Source organism: Vigna radiata, chromosome 5, assembly GCF_000741045.1.
Source record: "Vigna radiata var. radiata cultivar VC1973A chromosome 5, Vradiata_ver6, whole genome shotgun sequence".
Classification (NCBI taxonomy): domain Eukaryota; kingdom Viridiplantae; phylum Streptophyta; class Magnoliopsida; order Fabales; family Fabaceae; genus Vigna; species Vigna radiata.
In genome coordinates, this window is record NC_028355.1 from 18112481 (window position 1) to 18126490 (window position 14010).

The 14010-nt window shown below is 29.8% G+C and overlaps 1 protein-coding gene across 1 annotated transcript; it reads right to left on the reverse strand.

Annotated features, from left to right (window-relative positions):
• Window positions 1–3835: 3835 nt before the first annotated feature.
• LOC106761746 (probable indole-3-pyruvate monooxygenase YUCCA4) lies at window positions 3836–6094 on the reverse strand. Its single transcript, XM_014645318.2, has 4 exons — window positions 5349–6094; window positions 4836–5084; window positions 4594–4716; window positions 3836–4207 (listed from the first exon to the last, which is right to left on the reverse strand). The coding sequence occupies exons 1-4, from the start codon at window positions 5982–5984 to the stop codon at window positions 3989–3991; spliced, it is 1227 nt and encodes a 408-aa protein (XP_014500804.1). The 5' UTR covers window positions 5985–6094; the 3' UTR covers window positions 3836–3988.
• Between the last annotated feature and the right edge of the window lie 7916 nt (window positions 6095–14010).

Sequence of the window (14010 nt, forward strand, 5' to 3'; positions counted from 1 at the left end):
GAAATGTAGTGATTATCAATAATTTTTGTTCATCAATAATTTCACTTTTTTTAGTGGCTAATATCATCAATATAAAAAAATTGCATTTACATTATATTAATGAAACTTCCATCACTTACCTTCTTAAGATTAAATTAAATGAAACTTACATCTTGATTAATTTAAAGATAAATAACATTTTTTTAGACTTTAATAAAATGAAAATTTTAAATATATATATATATATATATAATTTTATTTTTGATAAATGACACTATTGTTCACATGTGATAGTTAAACAATATAATATAACGTGAACCATATGTTGTTAAGTTTTCACTTGAACTATTTCACAGCAATGTTCTGTTTGCGTTTGCTTCCTCTTAGTTTTTCTTTAACTCATTTGTACTTTAATTTGAATTTCAATTTGTATAAATTTAAATTCAGTTATATATTATGTGATATTGAAATCGTAGATTTTATTCTTTGTTTTTTTAAGAATGCTACAATTTTTAATTTTTATAATTCTTCATTTATTTCAGAATTTACATATATTTTAAAAAAATGCAACAAAGTTATGATGTGGTTTGAAACCCCCACAAGAAAACACTAAAACCTGAATGTTGGTATAATGAGGATTTTATACCACTAGAAGCAACGGTATTTCATAAACTGTGGATAGCACACATAACAAATGTTAAAATCCAATATAAGTTTGTCAATATTAACATTTCTTAGTGTATTTTTGAACAGTATGATTTCTATAAAACTCAAAAAAAATGTTTTTAGAAGTGGTGGTAGTATAAAAATAATTATATTAAGTTGTTTTAATATTAAATGATTTTATTATAAATAGTTTTTTCATAAACGAATTTTATTATTTTAAAACGTATCATCTTTCTATAAATTATTTTTTTAGAGTTTTTTATCTTCTTTTTGAGAGTTTTGACTCTTGGGTCATCTCTTTGACGATCAGGAAGTGTCTAGACGATCACGACAATGAAGCTTACATTTTTAGCCAATCAATTTCTATCATAAAGCAAATAAGTTTTAACTCTTTTTTTCCTTTCTTGATAGAAATTGATCGGCTAAAAATGCAGACTAAGAAAGAATGGTCATTGCATGTGTGATCAAGCTTCTCCTAATCATTCTTGGTTAATTTAGAGTTATAAGGACAATTTAGAGTTATAAGGACTCTCTCCACTTCCAATTTAGTATTTTGTAGGTTCCTTGAGTTTATAGCAATCGACGAAACATACTTTGAGTCGAGTAATTTATTGTGAGGTAAGAGAAACTATTAATTTTATTTTAATTATGTTTGTAGCTTGAATTTATTATTTATGTGATGTATTGGATGAAATTGTGATAGTAGTATAGTATTTGTTAGGTGTAAATAACGATACTCGGTATTATGAATAGTTTGTAATTGTAATGTTGTGAAATTGATGTTCTATGTTGTTATGAATATGTGTGATGAAGTTGTTTTGTTGTTTGAAATTGAACTCAAAATGTTTGTGATGAGAAATAGTGAAATTATTTGGTTTTAGGCCTAAAATGAGGGTTCGTACGTGTGAGTTTGAGAATCTGGGGGCTGATGTGAGGAAGCTATTGTCTAGGTGTTGTTATGAGGTAAATAAGACTTGTTAGGAGAGCTAGATGGTTGAAAATTGTTATGTAGTAAAGGGAGAGTTTGTATTTGAAGTTTTCAAGTACTTTTGGTGTAAAATAGGGTTTTGAGTAATGAGATTTTGAAGTACTGAGTATAAACTGCTTTGGAAGGTTACAGGTCTATCATTATACCTATTAGGACTTGTCTAGGTACTAAAATCAGTAAAATATCTCATGGGAGTGATATTGGCTTCATAACTCGAGTTTCTAGTCCATTTTATAGGTTTTAGGTGTTGGAAATTGAAAGTAGGATAGTTGGGACGAAATTGAAGTATTTGAGTATGTTATCTAGTGTATTAAGAGTTGTTCATGCTACTAGATTGTTGGTATTGAGTGTTGCAAGAGATAAAATTGAGTTTAAGCACTTTTGAGTTGTTGAGTTGGTTTGGTACATCTAACTCCTATCCAAATGAGTAATGTAATACCTTACTTTCATTTATAAACATGTTTTCGTATCAATATTAGTCATACAGATTATAAATTGATCATTTGGATATGTCTAAGATACACCAAAACTAGAAAAATCAAGTTGTTGTAAAAAATTAATAAGAATAATCGTTTATCTCACTTGATAATCATTATTATAGTGAGAGAACCATATTTTCTTCAAAGCTCTTGGAAATAATCGATTATTACATATGATAATCGATTATTACATACGATAATCGATTATTGTTGTCCGAAAATCACTAGTGCATTACTTTGAAGAGTTTTTAGGATTTTGAATGCCCGTTTCAGTTGCTTTTAGGTCGTTTTTGTGGGTTTTGGATTATTCCAGAACTGTTGGTGAAAGTTTTTAAATTTTTTCTTACTTAATATGGATATTAAGAGACTATAAAGAAAATTGTGTTATAATGTTACATCTGATGACTTATAAAAGTATTTTTGGTTGTTTAATGTATAATGAGAAGTTTGTATGCAATGTTTTGTGTGAATTACATGAATAAGAATATTTCCTATATAAAGACTCAAAATTAAGTGTGTTATAATAGTATTCGAAATGATGTGCACGAAACATGGTTCCTGTACAAGTCTTTTTCCTTGTGAATAATGGCATTGCGTAAATAAAGCAAAGAAAGGGCAACACGCAAGCAAGGATATGCATAATTAAAAGGAAACGAGAAACACAATGTAAACGAGTGGGCTTTTGTAAAAACTGAAAATAATTAGTTAAGGTTCAAGTTTCTCTTTAGTTTATTAAGTATTCAATTTTTTATTTTCTATTTATTTTTTATTGAATGTTTATGGTTTGATTTTTCTGTTAATAGTTTATAAGACTTTTAACTTGTCTTCTTCTTCTTTTATTAGTTGAAAATATTTTAGATAACATAACTGCTGTGGTCTCCCTAATTTTCTTGTCACCACTTATAAAGACTATCACTATTTTTATTATTATTTATGTAAGTAACTCTATCAGTTTTTCTTTTTTGTTATACAACTTATTTTTAAAAAAGAAGATAATTTATTTATCAATTTATATTAATTATAAAATCTTTTATATTAGTTACAAAATTTCACATTTTTTAATGCATAAAAACAAACAAATAAGACGATATATAAAGATAACAACCTCATCATTCAATAATAAAAAAATAACCATATCACTAATAAAAAATAATATCGATAAATCAATTAAAAAATATAAAAAATTAATTAGAAGTATATAAATTTATAAATTATTTAAATTTTAATTATTTAATTAATTTTTAGTTCCATAATAAATTTGAAAGTTCTTATTAAACTTTTATGGTCCACCATATCCACAAAAATTTAATCAAATTCTTTTGAATTTATCATAATTAAGTCAATTTTATATAAGTATATTAATTATTGTGAGTAAATGGATGAAAAGCAGAATATTGCAGTGTAGTGGCACCCAAGTTAGTGTGTATGTGTTTGTAGTGTGATGTGAGAGTAAGAGGTAAGTAGGTATTATTACTGCTATACTACTCTATTAACTCACCCTCCTTACAAGATCAAAATTTTATTTATTATGCAAAAATCCATCTTCCTTAATAATTTCACATTCTTTTTCATTAGTTCAATTAAGCTTGAGTTGAATTAAGTAACCTGTTTTTTCTTTTCTTCATTATCGAGTTATGTTTATAATTTGTTAAAAATGTAACTTAAAATAAAGTGTCAAAGAAAATGGAGACATGTTGTCCTTTCTTTCAACAAAGGTGGCATTTCATTTACGGAACTGTTTAAAACCAAGGCAGAGTGAAAAAAAAAGTTTAGACACAAGAATGCAGGAAATACAAAATTGTACATACACAAAAAAATAAAAATAAAAAAAAAGGAAAAAAAAATCCAGAACAATTACAAGATTAGCCACGTGATCCTATGTACTCTTGAGCAAGATCATGTGGGAATTACGGTATGATTTGTCCTTAACGCTCATCCATTGATCAGCTATGTCTTCAGCAATCTTTACGGCGTCTGATGCACTTCCAAGAAGACCTCTTCTCGTGAACCCAACCGTATACAATCCATTCTCTCCCTTCCAACCCATTGGAAACGGCGTTTTGGGCATTCCGTCTTTCGTGAAAGATTCACGGCTCTGCATTATCATATATTGTTAATTAAACAATTAGAGTAAAAAAAACAAACATATTATTTGGATTCTTTGGAACAGCAAAGGAGAAGGAACAAAGCAGATTGCGACTGTTTTTTCTGCTGGGAAGTGTTGTCCATCTCGAACGACGGAAAGGAACAAAAAAAGGGACACTTTTTTTTAGGTATAAGTATAGAAGAAATAACAAATTGTTTGATTATCGGTACACATGAAACGTCACTGGAATGAAAAGTTTCATATTTGTTTGGCACAAACCCCAAAATCATTTTATGCTCTTTCTTTCATAGTTGCATGAAGAAAGTAAATCCTTCTGTTGGTATCTGCTGTGCCAAGTGATTGAGGTAAAAATGAAATTTTTAGTTTCTTCTTACCTTAAGCCAAGTGGGCACGTTGCTTTTGTAACCTGTTGCTAATATTATAGCACTGAACTCCTTTTCTTGTCCGTCCATAAACTTGGCACCGTTTCTTGTTATCTCCTTCACACCTTCCATCACCTGAAACGAACCCTAACCTAACTTAGTAAAAGATTCCATACATGGTAAAATTGAATTACATTTTTATGCTATAATTACATACTCATGAATCAGGAAACAAAGCATGGGTACGTACGTACCTTGATGTTACCGGATCTTATCTGCGCTACTTGTCCAACATCTAGCACAGGGGTTTTACCGGTGACAAGTTTCAGCTCTATTGGCCCAGTTTTTGGCCTCCTGACCCCGTAGCGGGCGGTGTCACCTAACATTAACCCAGCCAACGCCAATACCACCTTGTCTACCAACTTTATCGGAAGCCATTTCAATAGACCCATCGCCATTCCAAACGTAGAAAAGCCAAACATCTCCCTAGGCAGCACATGTACCTGTACCATGAAATCATGTCAACAAACTATATCTCGATAATAATATGTCCAAATATGCAGGTTTTTCTCTATTATTCTATCAGGGAATATTAGCATTAAAAATCAATACTAATCAACAAAGTTTTATGGTAACGACCATGACATGGTGGAGCGAGAATTCGTATAATAAAGAACAGCAAAAAGAAAAAGACAAAGCGTGTTATTATTATAAGTAGTGCATGGGAATAGGGAAAGAAAGGGAAGTGAATATAGTGAGTTACTGACTGTGTTTCTGGCGACCATGTAAGGGGTGGCGTTGTGCCTGCAAAGATCCAAGCTTACTTCCATTCCCGAGTTGCCGCAACCAATTACCAAAACCCTCTTGTTTTTGTAATGAGAACCGGATTTATAGGCGCTGGTGTGAACAATGGGTCCGTGAAAGGAGTCCATGCCAAGAATCGAGGGAATGACAGGGTCGGCATTCTCTCCGGTAGCAACGACGAGCCACGGGGAAATGTACTGAAAATCGTTGGTTCTGACGAGCCAGAACTGGGAAACGGGGTCGAAGTGAGCGGTGTGAACGGACTGGTTGAACCTGGGGCGGATGTTGAAGCGCTGAGCGTAGGAATGGAGGTAGGAGATGAACTGATTCTTGGAGGGGTATTTGGGGAAATGGTGAGGGAAGGGCATGAAGGGGAGTTGGCAGAAGTGTTTGGGGAGGTGGAGTTTGAGACGGTCGTAGGTTCTGTGTTGCCAAAGGGAGTTTATGCAGTGACTCCTCTCGAGAATGACGTAGGGTAGTCCGTGGTGGGAGAGGCATGCTGCAACGGCCAGCCCCGAGGGTCCTGCCCCTACGATTATAGGACCATGAACCCACACGCACTTCACTTCCTCTCCCTCTGGTCCCTTGCAAGACTCCATCGCAAGAAACTTGGAAGGGAAAACCTCTCTGGTCTGCTTTTCCTTTTTGGTATGTTGAATGTTTCAACTCCTCTCCTTGGAGAATACGATAGAAATTGTGAGAATTTAAAGAGGGGTAGCGTATAGTGGGAATGGTCAATGAAGTGCGTCAGAGAGTGTGGCAGAAGAGCCTCTGTGCCTTTTAAATATATGCATGGAAAGTAGCATTCCCACACAAATTTTATATCTAACTTTCTTCTCAAATACAAATATCAACCTGCAAAAATTAACTTCATTTTCTTTTTCTATGTTCTGTTTTTCTCTAATAGCATACAGGGATCTATTTAATAAACCCCCAAAAAAAAATCAATAAATTTTTATTTAGTGCTGAAGTAAAAGAGGTCGGGGGTCACTGGAGTTGGAGTGAAATATTAGGAAACGATACGAAAATCTTTTGATAAAAGATGAACGTACACTCTTTGTTTTTTTACGAGTTAAAGGAAGATAAAAAAAAATCAGATATAAAAATAAACGAAGGAAATAACATGATTAAAGAAATGCAACGTAAAAATAATTCAAAATTTTCTCTTCTGGTGATTATTTCTTCTTTGTCTCTAACCCTGTTTTTGTGGGTAGTGAAATTACAATAATATTTTTCTATTAATTCGAGAGATAATAATTTTAAAAAAAAAATATTTAAAAAGGAATTATACTTATTTTGAGTGATGCAGAAAGAAAAGAAATAAATAAAATATATGAATAAAGTGTGGAAGTATGATTAGCTAGTATAAAATAGTGAGTACTAAATATTATTTTCTACTTATAAATGTATGACCCAATCTTATTCCACTACTGAAACCAAGGAACTGAGTGGTGTTAACTCTTTAGTCTTTACTATGTTCAAAATGAAAGAAAACAAAGATTCTGAGAGTTCTCTCCCAAAAGGGAAAATAAAACCTTTTTTACTTTTCAATTGTGTGAGTGTGAAGCCAACCTTAGCAGTTACCATCATCCCAAGCTTTCAGCAATCTATGCATGCATCTCTGCATATCCGATTCTCCGACCCTACTTCTTCCATCCCTTCCTTCTCGGATGCCACAAACCTTAATATCCGACCTCTGCAATCAATTAGACATTGCCATTGTTGTCTTTGTTCATTAAATTTCAGTGAACCAGAGCCTGAAAAGCAAAGCCAAGGTGACTAGAAGAAGCAACTGTGTGATATCGCGTTTCAAACAACTCTGGTGCCATTCACAGTGCTCATATAAGTGTTCATTTTTCACCATGCATACGCTTTCTCTGCTTTTTTATTACTTTACCAACAAAATATTCATTCTTTTTCGACACCATATCCATGGCTTATAAATTTTTACCGCCATATGATGATCCTAAATCGACGTGATACTTTCAAAAAGGTATGCAAAATGTTTTAGTATATTTTAATATAAATTAATCTCCCCTTTTGTTTTATTTTACTCCCTATTTAAATTTCTCATCATTTAATCTATTTATTTAATATTTTATCTCACATTTATCTTCTTCTTTTTTTCTTCATCTTTACTATTTTGTTTTGGAAATGCTATAAACGTATATGATTTATATATAGACCGTATTGAAAACGGTTTTAATTATCACGAAGACATGAATAAAGAAATTAATCTATTATTACTTGCCAGTTTGTTTGTAGTAAACTCATGTTCATATTATTGATTATTGTACCATTCTAAATATTTTAATGCACTGATATTCAAATTAATAAGTTTTCTTGTTTGTTACTTTTTTTAGATCGAAAAATTCCAAATATTTTAAATTTATAATAACTTTTTGTTGATAAGATAGCTTTTTAATATTTTTGAAAATAAAAAATAAAACCAATTGTTGACAAAAATTGATTCATGGTATATCATGAATAAATTTACATGGCACGTGTTTAACAAAATTTATAAATACAAAACCGTTTATTTTGAAATTGTTCGGCATGATGAAGATTAATTGAAGATAATCAGTGGTTGGTTACGTGAATTTGTTTCAATTTAACAAGTAGTTTAAACTTTCTCTTTGAATATAAAAATGTGTCAAATTGTATAGAAAGAGCTTTATGATTTTTAATAGTTATTTTTCTTTGATTATGTATTTGTCTTTCACATCGAGATATATATTATCCAAACAAAAACTACATTTTAATGTAGAATTTAATATTTTTATTCAATGACTTGTTAATTAGTGTCTATAAGATACTTGTTAATAAGACTCCAAAAAATATATTTCTGCCCAACAAATTTGAGTGGGAGACAAAGAAAAAGAATCACAAAATGGGAAACATTGTTTTGAAATATTGAATTTTCCCTGATTAGCACTATTTAAAAAAACATTTCAAATCAAAAATACAAAATATCAAAATTTAAAATTAATATGCAAGAATTTCCAAAAGGGTATTGGAATGAAACAGAAAAAAAAAAAACGGAAGGATGAAACACGATGATAGAAATTTTTTTATAAAAAAATATTAGTAAATGTTTTGAGATATTTATCAAAGAATTAATGTTTCTTAAACACAATATTTTAGGATCTTCATTATAGGTTTAATAATTTATTATTATTATTAATAATTAATGTGTTCAAAACGCTTGTCAATAAGACTCAAATATTTGCGTAGACAAATATGAATGGAAGACAAAAAGAGGCAAACAAAATGGGGAACATTGAATTGAAAACTTGAATCTTCACTACTTATTATGACTAAACAAAATAATTTTTTTTCCACAAAGCTACTATTTTTTAAATTAAAAAAAAAATGAAAATAGTAAGTTGTAATTGTGAGGTTGTTAAATTAAGGCTTAAATCCTTAATTGGTCCCCATGTTAGGAGGGAATTTTCAGTTTAGTACCCGCTTTTAAAAGTGTATACATTAGGTCCCCATGTTTTGCAATTTGTGTTAATTTAGTGCCTTTGAACCATCAATTTGACTTGAAAATTACAAGTGGACAAGTCATTTTGGGTTGCAGCATGTTTATTAACTTTTTGAAAGTTTGGACACCTTCCAATTATTGTTACAAACTTGTTTGATGTGTCATTAATTCACTAAATTGACACAAATTGCAAAACATGGGGACCCAATGTATACACTTTTAAAAGCGGGTACTAAACTGAAAATTCCCTCTTAATATTGGGACCAATTAAGGATTTAAGCCTCAAATTAAAAAGGAGAAAGAAAGTTGATGGAAAGATTTAGGCGGGATATTTTGTTAGAAAAAAAAAATTCTTTTAACAATATTTTTTTAATAATTTTTTAATGTGTCAGTTTGTGATTGGTCTGATTCAAATATTTTTTTAAACATAAATTCAAATAAACTAATAAAATAATGACACATATATTATTATCAAAAAAAATTGTTAAAAAAATTGTCAAAAAAAAAATATCATGATCGAATTTTGTTTGGGAGAATAAAGGTGTGTGTATTATGTAAGTAGCAAGTTGTGAAGTTGGAGTTGACGTTTGTGGGAGAATAAAGATTGCGTTATAATAGACCTTTTGATCCAACCAATAACATGTCTGCAGAGGAAGAAGCAACTCTGAAACATAATCAAACGACGAAATGAAATCCACATACCTCACTTTCACTGCTTATATTATAGTGTTTTGATACGGGATCTTCATAAACATGCATTTTAGATTCACCTGCCACAAAATCTTACATAGATAACTCTTTTCACCCACCAGGATATATTCTTTCTTTATAGGGAATATTCATCCAACTTCTTCTCATTTCATTTTAATTTCCAAAATTATTTTCTTATTAATTCATATGGATAACCCATTAGAAAAAACTCCCATCATAAATTATAAATAAGTCAACATTTTTTCAATTAATTTCTTAAATGTTATCTCCATTCTCTTAATTGCCAATAGATAAAAACTATAAATAATGTGCATAAGATGTCATGTGTTAGGAATTGAAGTATTTACTTACTACATTGATCATTTAAACACCTTATATAATATATGAGTTGTATACTAAATAGGTTATTAAGCAACTTAAAGCAGTATTAACTTTGTACATTAGTTTTATATATTGAATATATGATGATTTTTTTGGAGCTATTGATATTATCTGTAATTTCTCAATTATTATATCTTGTGCTCTTTTCCCCTTCAAACTATTTCCAACTCTTTCATTTTCATCATCACGGTCTTTTATACTCCATCTTGTTTTCCTCGTATCCGTAGTTCCCTGCAACACCTCTCTTTATTCTTAAGTTTAAGATACTTTTACATGTATATAAAAAATACGAAAAAAATTAATTCAAAATATGAGTTTAAGTCTCGTATTAAATAAAAAATAAAAAAATCAAACTCATTGTCCCATGAAAAAAATAACAATAAAATAATACAATCATATCATCAAAAATAGAAAAACACAATATCTTAAGATTTAAGATTTTGAGTGACTTACATATAATATATTCTCTGATAAAGCAAACCTAATAATAAAGGATATTGTACACTAAAAGAGAAATATATCATATGAAATTAATTTAACCATAACAGAATATAATTGAAAGTTAAAAGACTCATAAACTCGCTGTTTTGAAGTGACAAGTAAGAAAACTTCACAATAACATAAAATAATATTCATATATATATTTATCTAAAATTTTTATGTTAATTTATATCTTTGTGAATTTTGCTCAAATCTCGTTATTATAGAGTTATATATATATATATATAAAGAGATTATTGTTTAAAATTTTGAATTGAAAATAATGTAAAATCTTTATGTGAGTTTGATTCATGAGTATTATCCAATATTATATATATTTTTATTAAAGACCCATCAATAAATTATATAAAACAAAATAATTTCTACATCCAAAACTACAGAATGTGAATAATAGGTGTGAAATAATTTTTTAACCCATGGATAGCATATAACCGAATCATAAAAACATTGAAATCAGTTTTATATATTTTTTTTTTCATGTAGATGATTTATAGTTACAGGAGGACATGGTTGAATTTTGCTAGATAGGGCACGACAGACGAACATGTTGAGTGTTGAAGAGGAAGTGTATGAACAGGGTAGAAAGATATGAAGGTGGATATTGAAGAATGTCAACGACGGCAAGCATCAAAGCACCCTCTTACCCCAACAGCCTCCTCCTTCATTGGGGGCATGCGACGCACAACACACCCTAATCATTTATATGATTCTCACACAGTAGTATAAGTAACTCAAATTAACATGTTAAAATTTGCAGTTTTGATGAAAGATTACCAGTGATTTTGATCTGAGTTAATATATATAGTAGAAAAAGTGGTGTTATAATAATTTTGAGAAACGTAAGCAATGATGCGAAGATGATAAGAAATCGTAAGAGGAACAAAGTGAAGTTGGGAGCACGGTTTGGTCTGCCACACACACGATGACCAAAACTTGAAAGCGAATCTCTCCCTTTCCTTTGTGTGTGCGGGGAACTTGTTTCTTCGGATTTGGCTTTAAACTCAGTAGTATCTGTGATCAGATCTTCAACGATTAAACATACATCAAATTAACATAACATCACTTTGGGTGTGCTTTCGCTCTATCAACACAGCAAGAGGATCTTTGATATGAAATGTTGACTTTATGTTAATCACTATGAACACAAAATGACATCAACGCAAAAGTTAAACTTGATTCGACTTTCTATAACTCTCCTTGCTTTTCTAAACATTAATCATCTCTTCTCTTACAAAATTCATGAAAATAATCGAACTAAGTACTTATGAGATACTCATGCGATACAGATCCTAAAATATATGTAAACCAAAAAGTAATACATTATTGTTCTTTTTTTTCTTTTTTAGGTTATTATTAATTGTTTCTTCATAAAACTGACTATTTTTCAGTAACAAAAATCAAAAGCTCTCTCCATTATTAAGGATTTCATGTGGGGCGTGCAAAATCCTCCGTCAGATATATAGGTTTGTAAAATATTAATGTAATATTTCAAACTTTAAGGCAAATAGGACTTTAAATGCGTTGGTCGATCATAATTTCAATATCTCAAGGGACACAGATCCTTCTTTTTTCTGCTGATTATAACTTTAGTAATCGTAAGTTTTTTACTCCCAGTTTAGTTTGTATTAATTCATATGAGTTTATTAAACAACTAATTTCCATACAGCATGTTTGATGGAAAAAAAATAAAAGAAAACAAAACTAAACAATAATAGCTATTTTGCTGTTCGAAAAAAAATAAAAGACGGAAAACATTAATAGCGTGCTTTTGATATAGAATTTTTTGAGAGAAATTAATTTTTATAAAAGATTTAAGATAAAACATGTTGCTTAATATAAATTTTAAAAGAAATTAAACTTTATAGATTTTTAAAAAATAAATTAACTATTTAAAGTCAGAAAATTTCAAAATCTATCAGTAGTTTATCCTCATTTCGATTACTCAATGTTTTGTACGTCAATTAAACTAAAATCAAAATATGGTTAACTTACAGTTTTTTTTTTATATATTTGATGATAATGGAAGATATTTTTTTATCTAAATTTTTAAAATATTTTTTTTTTTTTTGCATTTGATGATAAGTGAAATATTTTATTAATTAAAATTTAATAAATTTGAATTATCTTAATAATTTAAAATTAATTCAAATTTAATATATATATTTTTCTTAAAAAAATTGAAAGATTTTTTTTCATCTGAACGCAGGGTAAATATAATCTTCTTAATTTACTCTTTTTTTTTTTTTTTTTTACGCAAGTGAAATGCACTATTTCTCAATACTAACTTTTACAAAAAAGAAGAGATAACACAGTAATTTGCCAGAAAGTATATATATATACAACACACTAACTAGCCATCATGTAAAAACAAATTGCATTACTTGTACTTAACTTTCCGAAGTAAACTGAACTTTATAAAATTTAGCTATATCCTAACAACACTTCATCAACATTCTTTTGCAAGTTCTTTATGAACTCGCTTTATACTTGCTCGAGTGTATAGTTGTTAACATGTCCAAATATGTAGGTCCATTACTATTACATATTTTCTGAAAATTAAAAGAAATACATATATATGTTGTTATTGATGGCATATGAAAATCAAAGTACATGTAAATGAGAGTTTATTTCTAAATTAGATGAGAATATGTATAATGAGAATATGTTGAGGATATTACTCTGGAAGTTCTTCAAAGGAGTTAAAAACATTGTTTCTAGCTTCCTATTAAAGTGACATTGGAGAAGGTCTGTGAAGGTAATTGCCAATGTTCGAGATTGCTACTATACACAAACAATTAAGACTTTCATTGTTTGACCTAGATTACATTAGATAAATAAAAGACCTCATAGTATATTTATAGTATAAAACTACATTTGACATAAAGTTGTTGTTCTTATGACTGCATTCTTATGTCGAACACCTTTGAATAGGGTTTTAACACTGTCCTTTGAATCCTTTTGCATTTTAGTTTTGTATAATCTTACCCAGCTCTACCATTCCTTGCCATGTTGGTTGTAGGAGTTACAAAAACATGTAATCTGAAATTTTGTAATTTGCAAATTGGATGTGTCTGGAAGTGTACTTAATCGCATTGACAGTGGGTGCAGAAGCAAGTGGCTTCTACTCGCTTTTTGCTGAGTTATAAGAAACCACTTAGCCACTTACTGCATGGCTGTCTTGGAATCTCTACTCCAGCACATGCATGCCAAAAAGTGGGGTTCATAATAACAAAAGCCAAAATTAATCAAAACACTCCATTCTTCGTTTACTTAAGAACATCGATTCCTAATATTAAGAACTAATATCATAACTTTATGTGTGTACTTATTGTCGATAAGAAACACATACGATCAAACAGACCCTACTTTTTCTGCGCACAATGCAAACTAAGATCTTCTGCTCGATATTCGAATCATGAAACATCTGAATCTTCCCTCACGCCACCCCACTCTAGTCCCCACTCTTCCCAATGAAAGATGCAAGTGTTCATAACAAAGCAAGTTTTTACGAACCACTCACCATGTACGTTAATGCATATATTGTC

Bases quoted from the DNA above. Each gene is read 5' to 3' on its own strand.
- LOC106761746 (XM_014645318.2), bottom strand. From the start codon at position 5,984: ATGGAGTCTTGCAAGGGACCAGAGGGAGAGGAAGTGAAGTGCGTGTGG. The intron at 5,085-5,348 runs GTCAGTAACTCA...TTCATGGTACAG, and splicing joins ACATGGTCGCCAGAAACACA to GTACATGTGCTGCCTAGGGA. The intron at 4,717-4,835 runs GTACGTACGTAC...GGTTCGTTTCAG, and splicing joins TAAGATCCGGTAACATCAAG to GTGATGGAAGGTGTGAAGGA.